Source organism: Phaethon lepturus, unplaced genomic scaffold (genome assembly GCF_000687285.1).
Source record: "Phaethon lepturus isolate BGI_N335 unplaced genomic scaffold, ASM68728v1 scaffold11253, whole genome shotgun sequence".
NCBI lineage: Eukaryota > Metazoa > Chordata > Aves > Phaethontiformes > Phaethontidae > Phaethon > Phaethon lepturus.
The window spans coordinates 1-13,784 of record NW_010531228.1 but is presented as its reverse complement, the minus strand read 5'-3'; the positions used below and the strand labels follow the sequence as shown (position 1 = coordinate 13,784).

Genomic DNA, 13,784 nt, shown 5'->3' with positions numbered 1-13,784 from the left:
TGCACTTGGCCTTGTTGAACTTGATGAGTTTTGCATGGGCCCATTCCTCAAGATTGTCCAGCTCCCTCTGGATGGCATCCCATCCCTCAGGTGTGTCAACCGCACCACTCAGCTGGGTGTCATCTGCAAACTTGCTGAAAGTGCCCTCGATCCCACTGTCTATGTTGTTGATGAAGGTATTAAAGAGTACTGGTCCCAGTATGCACCCCTGAGGGACACCACTTGTCACCAATCTCCATTCAGACGTTGAGCTGTTGACCACCACCCTCCGGATGCAACCATCCAGCCAATTACTCAACCACCTAACAGTCCGTACCTCTCCAATTTAGAGAGAAGGATGTTGTGGGGGACCATGTCAAAGGCCTTATTAATATCACCAATCTATTATAACTTAACGATGGTGAAAAGCAGTGGATCACCTCAGTAAGTACAACTTCCACACACAAAGCAGTTAATACAGAAGAGGGACTTGTCATAGATTGTGGCAGAGAACAAAAAGTTGGAGACCATGATGAAGAAATGTATGGCACAGGATAAATCACTAGATAACAAAAGCAAAGTCATAAATTACAAAAGCTTGTTGCAGTATCAGTTCTTCTAGAGAATTCGCAGTTCTGGTTATGGTAAGTAATAGAGGATGGGACAGTGGACATCATTTGATATTCCGCTCTACAGTGATTTTTTCTATTTGGCATTCACTGGAGGATACACCATGGGAACAGGGAGGTTAATTCTTTAACAATGACATTCAAACGTGCCATTATCACTGCAAAGGTCAGAATGTGAGTCAATCTGTAACTTATTTACAGTTGTAATAATAGTAAACTTTCTTTCCTTTAAAACTTTTTAATGTATCAGTTGCAAATTTTAGAAGTAGCGTTAATGTATAACTCATTAGAGAGGATTAGGCACAATTTAAAGAGAAAGCATTGCCAAATCCAATGAACGTGTCTCAAAAGATCATATACTGAAATCTAATAACAGTTGACAAAAATCAAGTGACCAACTGTTTCTTTTTGGCACCATGATATGTATTAAAAAATCAAATTACCATAATAGTACTTTTGGGATCTTAATCTGACTTCCTGTATAAAATAACCTACAAGACTTCTTTGAAGTAGTACTGAAATGGAGCCTTTCTTTCAGGAAAATTTTCTTTTTAGAAAATATCAAATCCTAGTTTAGAAGTACTGAAGAATCTACCAAAAAGCTCTGATAAAATGTTCTAATGAATCATTACCCCCATTCTTTACAATTTGTAAACTTTTATTTCCTTTTTTTTTGGTCTGAATATTTCTAGTTTCAGCTTTAAGCCACTGGGTCTTGCTTTCTCTTTTACCAATAGATTAAAAAGCCTGTTCCCCAGGTAAGCCAGTGAAGAATTATTTTCCTAAACCTCCCCTAAAAGAGACTATGTTTCACAGCTGGTCACTGTGTTTCCCAATCTTTAATCATTTTCAGATTTCTTTTCTGAATAACCTCCTTGATTTGTGAATACAAGATGGTGGAATATTATACTGGAAGGTCTACCTAATAAACACAGGCATAATGTATTTATGTTACTAAATGACACTACCCTGTGTCAGCTTTTGGAGCCAAGAATGTCGTCAGCACTTCCAGCCATTTTACATTACAGGGAGTTTGTCTCAGTTACCCACAATGACTAAAATTTTTTAAGTCATTGTTTCCAGGGATACTGTAAGGGAAACTATTAAGCACAGACCACACACTCTGTTCTTAGATGTATTACTTTACATGCATACTGAAATACATACTGTTTGTGCCCACCTTAAGAAGAATTCCAAATCGCTGCAAGCAGATTGTTACTTTAATCATGACTTTGCAATTAGTAACAATTAGTAAATTGTAAATTAGGACAATTAGTAATTAGTAACAATTAGTAAATATTAGGGGAAAGCTGTGATTTTCTGTTTTCTTTCAAGGTCGTTGACAAAAGTTTATAGCAATGCAACAACAAGTCCCTGAAGGACCTAAGCAGAGTAACTACTCCTCACTCAAAACCATATTTTGTACCTTTCAGTTATCCAACTTTATACCCATTTAATGTGAGTCATGTTAATACTGCATTGTCCTAATTTCCTACTGGTAAGTGAGCTACAGAAATATATTCCTTCTGCTTATCATCCATATACACCTGCATTTTGCTTTCTCTGGGAGAATTCTGTAAAAGCATGTAATAAAAATCCCTCAGAAAGGATATGAATGTAGACTTGACAAACAGAAACCGAGCTGTGCAACAATCTTAACTACAGTTACTCTGATAACCAGTTTTTTATAGATATTGACATTTTCAAGATGTCTCTCTTCACCTTACTGAGCACAAACTTCAAAAGGTCACTGGTATGAAGATCCTAAATTTAAAAAAAAAGTTTTCTAAAAAGGATGCAAGTCTGAACACTATGTATTATTCATAAATATAAAAAATACGAGCCTTCTCTTTGGACTGTGAAATGCTAAATTTTATCTCTCCTAGCAGAACATGATACCCTGACAACTACACTTGCCACATCTGAAGGCAGATCTTGTTAGGGGCCTCATTGCAGGAATTCAGGGTTTCGTTCACATAATAACATGTTTCTTTTGCCTCGACGGGCGTAACTGATCTCTGCACAGGGAGACCGTGGCAGACTCATCCACAGTGGGATGAGTAAGTCCTTTTAATCCTTCTTAGCTGCCCACAAACCACGTCACTGCAATCCATCTGAATAAATCCAGAACTGTGCCTCAAAGTGAGCCAGAGAAGGTTACCAACACATTAACCTCCCTTTTTGCTTATTAAAAGAAAAATTAAAAGCTTTGAAAGTCAGAAATTTTTATTGCTCTTGACTTTGAAAGGCCTAATTGTGAGACAAAAATGCTTCACAAGCCATGCTTCACAAGTTACATGTCTTGTAACTTTGGGAAAGACAGATTGCTCGCCAGTACCTGCAGTCACTGGCGAGATGATGGTAATTCGCCCGGTAACAGAGGATTGGTCCACAAAATTTTAACTATTCGATGCACTGACCTTCTTTAAGCATTGCAAGGAAGGAGAATTTTCCTCCTGTCCCTATGGCACCGTGTCTTCTATGAGGCAGCGGCTATTTCCAGACATTGCTTTTGACTCCGTGTGACTCTGTTCACAAATGGATGTGCACCCTCCCAGACCTCGAGCTTCTCTGCCATTCCCCTCTGCTGCAGCACAAACCATGACCGCTGCGTGCACGCATGTGTCTGTCAGTCTGTCTGCTGGGAAGCAACTGTGCAAGATGGGGCATTTTCCGTCTTACTGCTTGCTGGTTTTCTGTGTTGTTCCAACCTTCTTCAGAAAGCTGAGGATATTTTGAGTTCAATAGGAAAACTCAAGGCCAATAAAGAAATAGGAAAACATATTTAAATTATTTTAAAATCCTCTGATAGCCCTGTATAAAGGGAATCCAGCACCTCAGGAAGCTGGCAGGCATGGACTCAGACGTTGTGTTCTTCTGTTTGCCTTAGAAAAGCAGACCCCCCAACTATGAAGATATCTAACAGCAGGGATGCAGAATAGCTCTGTGGCCTCTGTAAAATATATATGTACATATATTACAGCATCAAGACGAAGGTGCAAGGAGCTATGGATTGCAATTGTGCAGCTCAGAAAGCATGTCTCCATATTCATTTTGGAGACATCCTAAAAGCATAAAATAGGAGTTCCTGGTTTATTTTTGAAGTACTGACCTGTTCCACTTTAGTTTCCCCTCCTCTACTTATTAAGCCATTTGCCCACCCTCCATGCCACAGTGAGGCACTGCCAACCATTTTGAGAGACCTGGGCAGAGAACTAGAACAGGTCCATCGCCAGACTTTTTCCCAGATTTTTCTCTACCTGTTTATCCAAAATGCAGAAAACGCAAGATTGTCTCAGTACACCTACAGCACCCTACAGATACTTGATTGCTGCCTGTCCTCAAGAACCGCTTCTACTAGCTTCCTGGAACTCACCCTGCACCACTGTTGTTAATGTTCAAATTGTGCCACCTTCTCCAGCTAAAAACCTCGAGATTCTTCAGTTTCATGTGACTTGTCACCTTCCATGTTGGCCATGACAGGGTAGCAGGGGCAAATACCATTTCCACCTGACAGTCTATTTCTATTACTGGCATGCATAGGTCTTAAAAGTCCAAATCACTGCCTGGAGCACTCTGAGAAGCTTCTCAGAGTTGGCTTAGTCCTAGTTCAGCAAACAGTAACGACTGCAATGGCAGCAGTCACTCTCCTTCAGCATGAGTATAAGAAATCTCTTTTGCAAAGCACTGTAAAAATCACTACTGAATTAATAGCTGAATCAGCACCAAGCCTTCTTATTTTGGACTACGGGGGCTTTACCCACTCAATGCTAAACATCCAAAAGAAGAAAGAACTATGAAATGCATCACATGATGATAAGTATGAAAGTTAACCTAGCTATAGTGCTGTTAAGTGAAGTTATAATGCAGCATTCTAAGATCATATAACATAAAACAGAAAAATACAAGAACATATGTTATACAATCCATCCATTAGAAAAAGGAAAAAAACAAACCCCAACTCTACCAAAAGCCAAGGTAGATTATTCTGCTGCACGGTAAGAGAGGTCACCATCACTTCACACACAAGCAGAATACTTCAAGTGCTGAGACAGCATTGCACTCATCATCTTCTATTTTGTTTCAACTTAATGGGAACAATTTTGTTCACAGATATGGATAAGAAAGGAAATTTCAAGTTCAGAGTGTCCTGGGAATAGTATGGTATTAGAGATTCATTGCCACTGTTAAAACTCTTTGCTAAAAGCTCATAGAAACTTCAGGAAAACAATTCTGAGAAATGATCTAGTTATCACTCCAGAACACACAAAATCATTTAAAACTTACTTAAAATGTAAAAATTCCCTCAGATCTTGCAGTTGATCAGTCTTTTAAGAAAATTTACCGTCATGTGTTTCAACAGTGCTTCCTTCAATCTCGCTTCCGGTTTCTATGAAAATTGTCTCTACAAGCCATGACTGTGAACAACTAACAGACACTTGCCTGGGATTACAGACAGCCCAAGAAAAGAGTTCTGAAATATGAAATGAAATTTAGCGGGGGATAAGCCAGGTAATAATGCTCTTTTACAACACTGTCAGGAGCACTTTTGCTCCTGAAAGCGATAAGCAATCGTATCACAAAGAACCAGGGACTGAGGAGGCCTTAAATGTCAAATTAGGACGTTGGTAGAAACAGAGCAGGATCTACATTCCTGAAGGCAACAGTATCTTTAAAAAGTTGGAGATGTCGTTTTATTAATTTCATGTGAAAATAAATCAACTTTGTAAAGCATAAAAGAGGCCACCATGAAATACTTTGGTCAAATAATTTTTCAAAATAGGGCACTGTCAATTTAAGAGCAGTGTATAAAAGGTATTTTCCTGTTCATCAAATGCTGAGTTACATGCCTTGGCAAGGAAACTAAAATACACTGCAACAGTCAAGGATACGAGCACCTCTGCCATACCAATTCTGGCAAAATTAGTAAATCTGCATTTGATCCTAATTCATGTAATATTCATCTCTTTAAGGTATAACCTTAATTTCTGCAGTTCTCTATACAGCACACAAACTGAGTATTTCTTCCCCACAGATCAGCTAACACACTCTAAACCTACTATTAAATCAGTTGAAGTATTGTAACATAGCTTAAGGTAAAATCTATTAAAATGAACATTTTTTAACATTTTCTAAATCCATTCTAAATCCAGGAAAGACACATATTAGTACAGGCTTCAAGAAACCTGCTTTTTTGTGCATTCTGGGAATGAAATGATCAGAGGCCACTGAAAACACATTTACTGAAACGTGTACTGAAACCATGCAAACCCTCAGTGCTTCAACTTGAAATAGCAGGTTATCCCAGAGATGGTACCTATGAGTGTGCTATGAAAAAAATTTACATTTTAGCACACAATCACTGCATTATAATGAGTAGTCCAAAAGAAACATATTAACATGTTCATAATCTTTTTTTTTTTAATATTTTCTCATTTGGGGTGTTTAATTGGCCATTGGTGGTAATCTGCCTTTTTATGTTCATGGAAAGAACCTTTAATTTATATATCTTATTCATGCAAATAGTTAAAAAAAAAAGCCATTTCTGAGCCTCCCTATGATCTCTACTATTATTTTACAGTTGTACGTTTATAAGCAAACACTTTACGCTTGACCTAAAAGGGAAATGTTATTCTGTATAACTACGGAATTTATAACATTTTATGCATACAGGCATTATTACAGTAAAACAATCAAAACTTTGTCTAGTTTTGAATTCTGCTTCAACAGCATCACACAGCCCAACCACTGGTCCACACAGCGAATTCATTCCTAATCTTTGTCATATAATGACTGACTAATAGCTTGAATTACAAGTGTTTTATGGTATTTCTTTAAACAGTACTAAGCAAAGTTAAATGGGTCAACACTGACAAATTTTTAAAGACTGATGCACACAATATTTCAGTTGCTTAACCATTAGTGGGAAGGTGCCATTACTATTTAAATAAAAGTTAATGTCCTTATCAAAACCAACGCCATAGCCGAACACCAAAAATGGGTCAAAAAAAGATGGAGCATAAAAGGAAAAAAAACAAGAGCTGAATGTTTTACCTCACTGTCTGGGCTGGGCTGGATAACTTCCCAGGTCTGAGAATCCACGTCGTAGCAGTGAAGCTCGTTGGGCAGCGTGTTATCTGCAGCACCACCAAACACGTAGAGATGCCGGTCGAATGCAACCATTGTGTGGCCGTATCTTCGCTGGGGAGGAGGCGGGGAGCCTCGAAGTAAGTGCTCAGTAGGAATTCGTGTCCAACTGAGACATTAAAAATGAAACAGTATATTTTTTTACAATTATTTTCTGCAAAGCGAGTTTTCTAACTCTCAGATTGTAAGAATAAAGAAGAGGAGCTCTATTACAGTAATTATTGAACCTGCATGAGCACAGATGATGACTAATCCCACAGATTTCTCAGAGATCTATGCCAGCTTCGTGTTGCTAACATTCTAACTGACAATGTGATAAAGGCAACATGGCTCCATAACCCAGATGTATTTATGTAAACCCCAGCAGCTCAAAGACCACAACTTGGGAAGGAATCAGTGATTTATTATCACATGTTTTAACAGCTAGCCCTTCTCAGTAAATGACAACATTCTGATACCATATCCCATTTTGATAAGGTAAAGCTTATTCCCTATGATAGCACGATTACAGCCAAGGTCTGCAGGCAGTTAGCTGTTGTTTCAGTTGTGGTTCCGCTTCAGCCAGGAATCAGACAGACCACCCTGTCAGAACAAACCAGTGTATCTGTATTCCTACTTTTGCACATTTTTCTCCCATCAGAGAGGTCACATTTTCAGAGCGATGGTCAACACTCTGAGCAAGTCACACCAAATGTCTCAAACTGAATAGTCAAGATTTTAAAAAATACTACACATTTTACATTTCCCAATGTAAATATATACGATATATAATATATACGATTTCACTATGAACTGGCATTTTACAGGACCTCTGTCTGGTTTTAATCAGATATTCATATAACAACTTTTAGGAAAGTAATATTTGGCATCCCATTCTGAACACACAAAGGTTCATGCGTATTGTTTAAAGTGCATCTACTAAACTTTGTTAGCCTGCTGAAAAAGACCTAGCTGATGCACATGGCAAACAACAAAGTCTTATTAAAACAGTCCATATTTTATCTTATTTACCCTTCCTTGTCATGAGATGCAGTATTCTTCCTCAATACCCTTAAGTATGTGCATTTCTCAACTCAAGTAGTTAAGGATTACGTGGATTTTGCATGACTTAACTGGCTATACTTACATCTTTTCCTTGAATTCAAACTGAAAGAGATTATTGGTAATCTTTGCTCCACTCTGGCCAGAAAAAACAAACATCTTGTCTTTGCAAACAGCCACAGGAAAATTACAGCACGAAGGAGGAATTTCACCACTTTGTTCAATCTGAAAGACAATGCAGTTCAAAATTATACATTTTGTACAGTTGTAGTGCACAGCTACACATGTTGAGTGTGCTGCAGGACCATGCAACACATCAACAGACAGACAGACCACATGGCACAATTGTGTGCAGACAACCAAGTCCCGTAAATCTGGCTACAGGTAATCAACTAATGCTGTGCTTACATGTCTGCACAGACTAATTTTACCAGGGATAAAAATGACGGGAGGCCACATTTCTAAAGACCCTGATACTGTAAGGATCAGGACTCTGGTCTTGACAGCCAGCCAGCAATGCTCCCAGCCTATGGCAGTGGTTAAAGTGGGAAGTGCAGTCCCTTTTTAGAGGGGGGAAAGCAAAGCCACCACAGGCGGTCTAGGTCCAGTTCACAGACTCATAAGCAAAAAACACACTTTCATATATGTTTGGTTTTCCAAACACATAAATGTTTCTTTTCAGCTGTGTGACAAACACATTCTGAAGAGAAAGCAGTATAGTCCAGCATAGTAAATTTTAAATAATTGTGTATGAAAACAAAAAAAGAAAATTCTGTGTGTTACTTGCAATTAAAGGTCCTTACCTCTTCCCAGCATGTTAGCTCTCTATCCTGCAGGCCAATTGTCCACATATCATTTAACCTATGTGATAACACAAAAAACGCTTCGTTTGAAACAGTTTATTTTTGGCAATTTTTAGCTCATGGAGTTGAAAAGACAGAGATTCTATTTCATCATCATTCCTTCTGCGGAAGAATCTCTTACTTCCAGTAGCAGAAAAAACTGTTATAACCTTTTTGTCCTATACCTAAATTTTATACCACCACCTAAGCTTGCTTTACCATCTCTCTGGTTACTTGCCTACTACCATTAACAGTTACACACAGCAACTCTGCCAGGAGCTTAAGGATTTGAGCTATTTAATCTTCAGGATTTTTACAGAAATACCCCTTATTACCCTGCTTTCTTCTACCCACCGCTGCTAACTCCTGAGACTGACCACAGTAATTAGTTATGTGGCTGAATCCTACCTCAAATACACAAAAGAAGATGAAGCGGGTAACCTGACACATCACTGACTACATAGCTGACTATGCTTTTCCCAGTACAAGTTATTCACAGACAACTACAGATGCTTCCTTTGTTCACATTTGCCTGGAGGCTCATGTTCCACAAAAAGACATTTTTTAACATGATTAGACGTATTTAACATAAATTAGACAGCTCCTCTCACCCAATCCCTCCTTCCAGCTACCCAAGATCCTTGGGGAACTCCCTAAGCTGGAACTGAGCAATTCTAGAGTCATGCATCTTTCTTCAATTCCTCCTCCAGAAATAAAGAAAGGATCTCATCTGTTTCTCCAATGAACAGCAGTTCTCCCAGAGACTTAGAGGAGCTGATAACTTTTCTACAGATTCTCCTCAGAATAGGAGGCAATCCAGCACGTTGAGGCAGCTCCTAGTTCATGACAATCTCTATATGCTCTCACGATACAAATACTGTACGTCAACATAAAATACTTCTCAAGTTCATCAAGACAGAAAAAAAATATGTGTTCAGTATGGATTCTTCCCTGATAGATGAACAGCAAATGCAAAGAGCTGCCATCTGGGACAAGTTACCAGACTCTCCCTAACTTCTCAGTACCACTCATTTCCAGTCTTTTCCCATCCAAAATCTCACCTCCCTTCAACCTCAACAATGCTGCGTATTTTCAGAGAAAAAGCTGACATGTTGTTCTTAGCTCTGTCATATGACTTCACAGAAAATCCACGCTTTGTTCTATAAGTCTTCAGCAACATCAGAAGGCCTGTGGTGGGTACCTTTTGAGAAATGCTCATTTGCCAAATTTCAAAGGTCATTTACCATCTTCACAACCAAGAAGGGTGTCAAATTAAACACTCATAGCCATTATGAGTCACCAGATTTTTAGGTTTCAAACACATACTTATTCGAACATGAACTGGTGAACTGCAAGAACGTAATGCTCAACAACAACAGGCTGAGTTTTGCAAAGCTCCAGTGATGTGTTTAAATCACTTGATACATGAAAACATCTCCACAGAGGTGAAACGTGAGGGACTAGGATTTTACAAAAGCACCCAAGGAGAAAGTGACCCCACGACATACCGTGCATTGCCGTCATATCCTGCAAAGATCCACAGTTTATCGCTATACACTGTTGCGCCATGAGCTGACCTTGCAACTGGCAGTCTGCAATTGAGACAATTAAAAAAAAATTTCTTAAATCATCTGCAGAGGTGCTGTAAGAAGGATCTGCACAACAGCTAAAACGCACATGTAAGCAGAATAAAGTCCCCTACACAAAATGGCTTCAAGACAAGCAATTGCTTCTGTCATACATCCTCAAAACACAAAGCAAGCTGATGCACCGGAGAAAATGAGACTTTTCACTAAGCGTCTGGTGAAACGGGAGGCCGGGTTACTCTGTACAAACTGGCGTGCCTTACTAATCACCAGCCTCCGGAGGGGAACCGAAAAGAGGGACTTCAAGGATGGATAAAGGAAACATCTTGCTATGGGGAAGCGCTGGTTTGAAATCAGCAGAATCCACAGTAACTGGGGGAAAGGTGAAGGTGGCTGGGGGAGATCACGACCACTGACTCAATGGAGGGACTGTGTAAATTGCCCCCCACACCTGCCAGGAGTACGTGTGACGATTTACACAGCAAGCGAGGCTAATTTAAATGTAACTGACCCACAGCAAGTGTTACGGTAACCACCAACCAGTGAGCGTAGATTTCGGTGGGTTTTTACTTATCAAGTAACAAGATAAATACGTGGCAATTCCTTTGTGTGGTGTGCTAGCTTTGTGGACTACCACCCAGCACCCGTATCAGCGCAAATATGCAATAATAAAACACCTCTACTCTGTGTGTATGTGGGCGTGTTGCACACCGGGTATACGACCCCACTTTTGGGACAACAAAGCCTCTGAAGGGTACATTTTTGACCTATACAGTCTGCTTCCTTCATTAGAGAAAAACTAATGTATAAGGAAAAAAAAAAGAAAAAAACCCCAGTTAATTCCTTGCCATGCCTCAAATACTGTGAAGTATTTTATGGAAAGTAGCTAAACAGTGGGACAATTAATAGCACTATCACTATGACAAAGTGGCAATCCACTCGTGCTATAAAAACCCCATGCATACTTTCATGCACTAGGAAGGTGAAACACATTAAATGAGACCCAGGACAGAGCTCACAATTTGGGATTGTTTAGTGGGTTGGGCCTGCAATGCAGTGCCCGCAATAAAAGACCAATTCTACAATTTCTCTTTCCTAATTTTTGTTGTTTTTACTAAATCAGCCAAGAAGTGTTGAACAAAACTCTGATGCCACAAGGCCAGTAGATGTAATGTTAGCTTGTTAGAGGTCATTCGTGCAGCATGCACACTTGTAACTGTGGAAAAGACAAGGACATTTGAATTTGTAAAATGACGAATAAGAATTACTCTCTGAAATGTCTGGAGTTGCTAGAATAACCAGGAAGAGAAATTACTGATACGGTCTATGTTCTAAAACATAACATATGGTCATCAGAGGTGAGCAACGGTAACTCAAGAATGGATTGGGTATTTCTCATCCCTTTCTACAAATCACAATAATAAACGTTCCCTTCCCTCCCACCACTAAAACCAGCATTTCAGAAACTTCAAATACATAATGAACTGTGTGTAAAGACATGGTATGTCCCATATGTGGGTGTGGTAAATATTAAGTAGTTGGGTCAAAATCAGTGTCATGGATAACATCCTGAAATGTGCACAAAATCAACTTTAAGAAGAAATGCATTACTCGTTTTGATTTTGCCTTGGAAAGTTGAATCTGAGGAACCTGTGTTCAACAGATCCAAATATATATCATCAACTCATTCATCTGCTTCTGAATTTATTTGTGTGAACACACATCACCTTAAGGCGCTTCAAGCAAGTGTGTGCATTTCAGAGCACTCCAAGAAAGTCAAACCTTAATCAGAAAAGAATGTTTAGATTTAACTACAAATAAGCTTCAAATTGGTTTCTGATAAAACGAAATGGAAACTATGAGGGATCAACAAATTTCATGTTATCCTTGGAAAAATAAACAACTCAAAAGAAAAAATTTCCTTTGCTCCCATCCCTTCTGTCACAGAAATGAAACGTGAAGAATGGATTTTGGTCAAATTTCCAATATAGTACACTCTGGAATGGAAGCCTTGCAAAAAAACTCCTTCAGAACAAAAGACAGTTTTCAGAAAATTTTAATCAAGAAAGTAGAGCAGATGTTGTCCTGCAGCCTTAGTATTAGCATTGTAACTAATTCTAACTGTGCCGTTTTAAATGTTGCCAAGCTATGCTCAATACCCCTTGAAGAGTAGGGTAATGATGCCAGATCCTTACCTTCCTTCAGTCTTCCACTCCGTCCACTGTCCAGTTGCAAACTTATATTCAAAGAGATCATTTTTATTCTTCAGGTTGGAATTGGAATAAATGTCGCCAGTATAGCCACCTGGGCCACAACAATTCCATTAGACAAATGCAATAGAGCACACACACTCCTAGTCATTATATTAGAAGGCAGATTTAGAAAAAAACTTAAGTTTAGATTGCACAAAGAGAAGTTATTTGGCTAATGGACTACTACAGGTGGCAGACTTCTCCACTCCCACACCAAAAGAAACACTATAGTAATGAGTTTCAAGTCTTTACTTCAGACGAAACAGCAAAAGTATTTCCGAGTTAAAGTTGAAATCAGTCAGCCATGAAAATTAATGGATTTGCTACTGAACAAGATCTTTTGACACTTCCTAAAAATACCTCATTCTTTTTTCAAAACAATACCAGCTCATTTATCATGCCAAGCATGCACAACTGTAATCCGCCGCTGTCTTACCAAACACAAACATGCTGCTCCCATAGACCACAGCTGAGTGGTGATATCGCGGTGCTGGCGGGGTCCCTGTGGTAAAAGCCCTGCACAACATTCAGAACAGCAGTAATCAAACACCCTTGTCATGCTTCAGGCCATCAAAGCTATCGTGCAGATTCAAAAAAGAAACGACATCGTTCCTGAGTGTTTTCACTAGTTTTGGTTTCTTAATTATACTGTCTAAGATTTTATGATAGACATCACACTGTAAGCATGAACGGTTACAAACATGATGCTGCTGAAATCCGTTTGGCAGAGATAGCAAGTGAGGCATGGGTAAGACAACACAGACTGCAGAGTCCAGACCAGATGAGCAAAGCAAAGACAGCTGTAAGACCCCTTGGCACCTTTCCTGCCTGAGGGCCCAGTCCATCTGCCCGCACATCCTCCCAAGCACTCCCACAGGGTATACGAACAGTGGCAACCCATGGCGTTCTGTATCACTCTGCTGCCCAGCATCCCCTCGCTGGCCGGAGCTGTGCAGGGACACTCGATAACTTCCCTGACAGCTCAGCCACACACCAGGCTTGCAGAGGACGGCTATGGGTCGGGGGTGATGCTGTCCCCTTGGATGCTCTGGTAGAGCCTGGGCCCGAGGCGCTGAGCAATGATGAGGCATCTCCCAGCCCTGCCAGCAGCCCTGCAGGCAAGGAGGGGCCGAGCCAGGAGTGCACAGCGCAGCCCACCTGCACCACGAGCAGTCCTTCACGTCGAAGCGCAGCAGGTCGTTCAGCATCGTCTTCCTGCGGGGAGGAACGGGAGAGGCGGCTGAGCCAGGCGGCAGAGCCGGCGAGGGGCAGCCCGCTCCCTTCAGGCCCCAGCCCCTCAGGCTTGGC

General features: G+C 40.1%; 1 protein-coding gene across 1 annotated transcript; it reads right to left on the bottom strand.

Moving 5' to 3' along the window:
• Positions 1 to 6,662: 6,662 nt before the first annotated feature.
• On the bottom strand, positions 6,663 to 13,684 carry LOC104618787 (leucine-zipper-like transcriptional regulator 1; the record flags this gene model as incomplete). The annotated part of the gene is made up of 7 exons (XM_010284471.1): positions 13,635 to 13,684; positions 12,913 to 12,992; positions 12,420 to 12,528; positions 10,147 to 10,230; positions 8,600 to 8,657; positions 7,882 to 8,021; positions 6,663 to 6,864 (listed from the first exon to the last, which is right to left on the bottom strand). Coding segments are annotated over exons 1-7 (723 nt in total), but the record flags the coding sequence as incomplete, so codon positions are not given.
• Between the last annotated feature and the right edge of the window lie 100 nt (positions 13,685 to 13,784).